Source organism: Trichechus manatus, unplaced genomic scaffold (genome assembly GCF_000243295.1).
Source record: "Trichechus manatus latirostris isolate Lorelei unplaced genomic scaffold, TriManLat1.0 scaffold00043, whole genome shotgun sequence".
Lineage (NCBI taxonomy): Eukaryota > Metazoa > Chordata > Mammalia > Sirenia > Trichechidae > Trichechus > Trichechus manatus.
Window position 1 is genome coordinate 5,990,078 of NW_004443979.1, and position 6,000 is coordinate 5,996,077.

The 6,000-nt window shown below is 38.8% G+C and overlaps 1 protein-coding gene across 1 annotated transcript in view; it reads left to right on the forward strand.

Annotated features, from left to right (window-relative positions):
* The window catches only part of LOC101357373 (uncharacterized), a 43,921-nt gene that overhangs the window by 10,889 nt on the left and 27,032 nt on the right, over window positions 1-6,000 (forward strand). The window contains exon 2 of the mRNA XM_004376519.2: window positions 2,188-2,309. Coding sequence (XP_004376576.2) covers window positions 2,188-2,309 — 122 coding nt within the window. The remainder of the gene's footprint in view (window positions 1-2,187; window positions 2,310-6,000) is intronic.

Sequence of the window (6,000 nt, forward strand, 5' to 3'; positions counted from 1 at the left end):
GAGGTATTGCAAAAAAGAGTTGGACATTTTTTAGAGGCAGAAAACTTAGGTTTATGTCCTTATGCTACTGTTGGCCTGCTTTGTAACTTCTAGCAATTCATTTAAACTTAGAAGGCTCAAGTTTTCTCGCCTGTAAATCAGGGAATGTAATCTTGCTTTGCCTTCCTCACATTGAATTTTTAATAGTTAGATGATTTAATTTCTATATAAAAGAACTTTGTAAAACAAAAAACATTTTCCAAATGTTAATTGTTATTTGTGATATGAACAGAGTATTCTGAGCTAATGTGCAAGGTTTTGTTTTCCAAAGTAATTATGTCTGAGAAGGAAACCGTGAGCTTACTTAGCAACAATCAAAGATTGGGGGGCAAGGCATATGGAAATGGATGACATTTTCTTCAGGATCTCCTTATTTTTCTTCTAGAGCTACTTTAAAACAGTAAGAAGGACAGAATCTCCTTGAGGTCTTGTACCCTAACAAGAATTCAGTAAAAGAAAGCCTTTTAAGAGAAATGTAAAATAAAATACTTTGTTCCCTATACCACCATTTCATTCACAGCCCTTTCCAGTCTACACTGGCATCGCAGACAATAGCAGACTTCAAGAATGTTTTGCTTCCAGATAAGTCACATTCTATTTAAAATTGTGTATGAGCTGCTTAGAAATGATACTTTTTAGAGTCAATTTAAAACAAAATTTTAAACCCACATAAAAATTGAAACAGCAGAACAATGACCACCATTTTTACACTCTCACCTAGATTCACTAACTGCCAGTGTCTTATCATACCTGCTCCGTCTTTATGGCTATACACGTAAAGCCTTTTGCCAGACCATCCAAAAGTAGGCCATAGATATCAAAAATAGGCTGTTATAATTACCACTGTATCTGCTGCTCTCGTGTAGCAGAACAGCACAATTATGGTAAAGCTTATTTTATAGTTGGTGCCAGATGTTAGTGCTCATTATCTGAAGTCTGGGAACATTTTATTGGAGTTGTGGATACTCGGATTAGGGTTATCTTCTTAGTAGTCCCTTGTGTGATGCCTCCTAAATTTCTAAGATCTGTATGGTCAGAGAAGGAATGTTTGACTATTTATGAGTGAGTTTAGGACCCTAAAAACCAAGGGGAGTGCTATTTTTGAGTGAAGGCCCCTGGGTGGTGCAAACTACTAACCTAAAGGTTGGCAGTTTGGACCCACCCAGTGATGCCACAGAAGAAGGGTCTGGTGATCTGCTTCCGTAAAGAGTATAGCCAAGAAAACCCTATGGAGTAGTTCTACCGTGTAACACATGGAGTTGCCATGGATCGGAATCAGCTTGACAGCAATGGGTTTGGTTTTTATTCTTGAGTAAAAATAAAGTGGTTAAAATACATACCTTTGCTTTTATATGACAGGCTGAAATAGTCAAGTTGTATATTTTAAGCAATTTAGAGAAAGGAAAAACTTAGTATTTATTTTCTGTTTTTTTTTTAATTGTTCTTTAGATAAAGGTTTATAGAACAAATAGTTTCTCATTAAACGGTTAGTACACATATTGTTTTATGACAGTGTTTAACAACCCCACCACATGACAACACTGTCCCTTTTCAACGTTAGGTTCCCTATTACCAGCTTTCCTGTCCCCTCCTGCCTTCTAGTCCTTGTCCCTGAACTGTTGTGCCGCATTAGTCTCATTTTGTTTTATGGGGCTGTCTAATCTTTGGCTGAACAATGAACCTTAGGAGTGACTTCATTACTGAGCTAAAAGGGTGTCTGGGGGCCATATTCTTGGGGTTTCTTCAGTGTCTGTCAGGCCAGTAAGTCTGGTCTTTTTTGTGAGTTAGAATTTTATTCTACATTTTTCTCTAGCTCTGTCCGGGACCCTCTGTTGTGATCCCAGTCAGAGCAGTCAGTGGTGGTAACCAGGCACCGTCTAGTTGTACTGGATTTAGTCTGGTGGAGGCCATGGTAGTTGTGGTCCATTAGTCCTTTGGACTAATCTTTCCATTGTATCTTGTTTTCTTCATTCTCCCTTGCTCCCAAAGGGGTGAAAACTCGTATTTTAAATGGAACTTTTGTAAGAATTGGAATCTGTCATTGGTTAGGTTATTGTTATAAATTGATAGCATCTGATGGAAAATATATCCATTATAATAACTTAATCTAGGTATGACTACAACTATAAAACCTATTTTTTTTTTCAGGAGATTTTGATGAATTCATTCAAGATAATAATGATGTTATGTTGAAAAGCATAGCAGAAGACCTTCGGAATTGCTTACCTCTAGAAGCTATGCTTTCCTCAGAACATCTAGCTCTTCAAAAAGTAAGTACGCTAGATTAATTTGTTCTAAATGCTGCTTAAAGATTCTGCTTAAATTAAGGTGATGGTGTTTGTCCCCTTATAGTTTTATACTTAAAAACAAAGTTCACACTCTCTTCTCTTACCTATTTGTCAGTGAGATATTTGAGTTCTTGTTACGGGTTTGGCCATGTGATAGGTGCTGTGCTCTCACACAAAAGATGCATAAAGCATGATCTCTGCCTTCTAGGAGTGCATTCTAGTTGTAAAGATCAAACCCATTGTTTGTAAAACAATTGTCAAAAAATACACAACAGCTGAGAATAAATGCCTAAATTTAGTTAATAATAGATCATAGAGGTGGATGAAGTATGGAGAAGGAAGATAACAGTAACAGCTGAAGTAACGTGAAAAGTATCAGAGAATAGGTAGATTAGAGCTATGCTTTGAATAATCATTAGTAATATTGAGTAAGGGAAATAATACGAGTACAGGCCAGAGGCTATGCTGAATGTAGTGTGGTATCAGGGTTGTGAGGAGACTTGCTTGCAGGTACCTGTTGGGTAGTGGTGGAAAATAAGGTTGGTTTAACCATCTAGGTTTTTTTTTTTTTTTAAAATACTGAAGACATTCTGGACTTGATAGCAATTTATTTTAATTATCTCTTTTTTTTTTAAATAAATTTAATTTTTTTAAATTGTGCTTTAGGTGGAAGTTTACAGAGCAAATTAGTATCTCATTAAATAATTAATACACATACTGGTTTGTGACATTGGTTGCCAACCCCGTGACATGTCAGCAGTCTTCCCTTCTCAACCTTGGGTTCCCCATTTCCATTTGTCCAGCTTTCCTGTCCCCTCCTGCCTTCTTGTCCTTGCCCCTGGGCTGGTATGCCCATTTAGTCTTGTATACATGGTTGAACTATGTATGTTATTGTTTGTTTTATAGGCCTGTCTAATCTTTGACTGAAAGGTGAACCTCAGGAGTGACTTCAGTACTAAGTTAAAACGGTGTCCTGGGGCCATACTCTTGGAGCTTCTCCAGTCTCTGTCAGACCAATAAGTTTGGTCTTTTTTGTGTGTTTGAATTTTGTTCTACATTTTCCTCCACCTCTGTCCAGGACCAGCTATTGTGATCTCTGTCAGAGTAGTCAGTAGTGGTAGCTGGGCATCATCTAGTCGTGCTGGACTCAGTCTGGTGGAAGATGTGGTAGTTGTGTTCCATTAGTCCTTTGGACTAATCTTTCCCTTGTGTGTTTGGTTTTCTTCATTCTTCCTTGCTCCAGATAGGTGGGACCAGTAGATGTATCTTAGATGGCTGCTCACAAGCTTCCAAGACTCACCATTTAGCATTTTGGTCATAGTAGAGATAGCCAGACAAACCCAACAAAACGCAGAAGCTCTAGTGAGGCAGAACAGACTTAGCCATGTCTGAAAAGAAAGACCTGACTTTTATTTGAAAAAAAATGATCAGTCAGCCTATCAAAAACCTTTTTGTGTGTGTGTGTGTGTTTTTTTTCATTTATCCACTGCCTTCTTTCTTTAGTTTGTAACCATGCAGTATATTTATAGAAGGTTGAGATTTCTCACATAGAAGTTTTTATAAATAGAAGAAAAGGTTTCTTACAGAAAAGAAATTCTTTAATTTTTTCTAGACCCTTTCAACAAAATATTTGTTTAATATTCCATTGTTGTCATTTCTTTACCTCTCAACCAGTATTCCTTTTTACATAAAAGGTCAATTTTACCGTCTCCTTTAAAACAGGGTACTTTCTAGGAACTTTCATTATTTTCTGCCTTTCACCTCTCCTTGTTCATTCTTTGTCTTTCAAATTCCTTGATCATATAAATTTTATTTAGCTTTTCTTTATTCCCTTACATTTTTATGTGATTTTAAAATTAAGGCAGTAGGCATTTAGTGGTTAAAAAGCAAATTTGGAGAGAGGGGATTGACTGCAAATGGACGTGAAGAAACTTTTTCAGGTGATAGAAATGTTTTAAAACTAGATTGTGGTGGCGGTTATACAACTTTAAAAATTTTGCTAAGTATCATTGAATTGTATACTTCCGTGGGTGAATTTTTTAGTATGTGCAATATACCCCAGTAATTATGTTAAAAATAAAAAAGATTCTGAAGCCAGACTAGCTCTGTGATGGCTGGGCAAGTTACTTAACTTCTCTACTTAAGATGCCTCATCTATAAGAGGGGATAATAAACCAAAAAACCAAACTCATTGCTGCTGAATTGATTCTGACTCATAGTGACCTTAGAGGACAGAGTGGAATTGCCCCATCAGGTTTCCAAGGATGGCTGGTAGATTCAAACTACTGACCTTTTGGTTAGCAGCCTGAGCTCTTGGAGTTACTATTGGTTATGGATTGAATTGTGGCCTCCAAAAATGTATGTCAACTTGGTAAGGCCATGATTCCCAGTACTGTGTAGTTTTCCACCATTTTGTGACATGATGTGATTAACGTACATGTTGTAAATCCCAACGTCTATGATGTTAATGAGGCAGGATTAGAGGCAGTTATGTTAATGAGCCAGGACTCAATCTATAGGATTAGGCTGTATTTTGAGTTAATCTCTTTTGAGATATAAAAGAATAGAGCAGAAAGAAGAAGGGACCTCATTACCACCAAGCAAGAAGAGCCAGGAGAAGAGCACATCCTTTGGACCCGGGGTCCCTGTACTGAGAAATTCCTAAACCCAACGGAAGATTGATGACAAGGACCTTCCCCCACAGCTGACAGAGAGAGAAAGCCTTCCCTTAGAGCTGGTGTCCAGAATTCGGGCTTCTCGGACTTTCGGGCAACGTGGCACTATAGTCAGAAGCACCACACCGTACCTCCGCAGCAAAGATCCGAAAAACCAAGTCAAACAGTCACATGTCAATCCTGAAACCCTAAGCATCAAATGAAGAGATAAAGAACCAAGCCAAGTGCTGAATGGAATGAGAAACTGACCGAGAACAGAGAGCAAGGAGAGATACACGCAGAGGTCCTCTATCAGCTACTGTAGAATGGATCCCCCATCTTGGACTCCTATTGGAGATCAGGGAACAGGGGGTATGGGAAAGCAGCTTCATGGAGCTTCCAGCAGGAGACAGAACAACCAGTAACCAGCGTTATATGCTTTCCCACCCCCCACCCTGCTTCACCCCCACTTAGCCTCTTCTGCTTCCTGCAGCCACAGTCTCTTGGCCAGCAAGCACCAGCTTCACCCTGGTGTTGCTTGGATTCTACCCGACCACACTGGCCGGCTCCCTGAGTGCCTTTTGTTGGCTGCTGCTGTGCTTTTTTCTGCTTCTTTAGATTTCTTCCTTACCTCTCACCACCTCCCCCTCCTTTCTCTCAAATACCTGGCTCCATATGCCATCTTTGCTTCTTCTTGAAAGGCTGTGAAACACCGTTCGACTGTGAAACTGCTTTCCGGACCATGCAGCCACACTGGTGGGACCCCTGGGGCTTTTTTGTTTGTTTGCTCTGATTTGTTCTGTTTTGATTTGTTTGTTTTCTTTTTCTTTTCTTGGCATGGGAGCCCTTACTAGCTGGGCAGTACCATGTGGCTTGGAACCTATTCCCTTACTCTGCACAGACTCACAGGGACATCCCTGGGAGCATTTCTTTCTTCCTTGTTTTTTTTTTTTTTTTTTTTTTTTTTTTTTTTTTTTTTTTTCTTTTCTCTCTTATTCGCTTTTTATCTTTCTTCATTT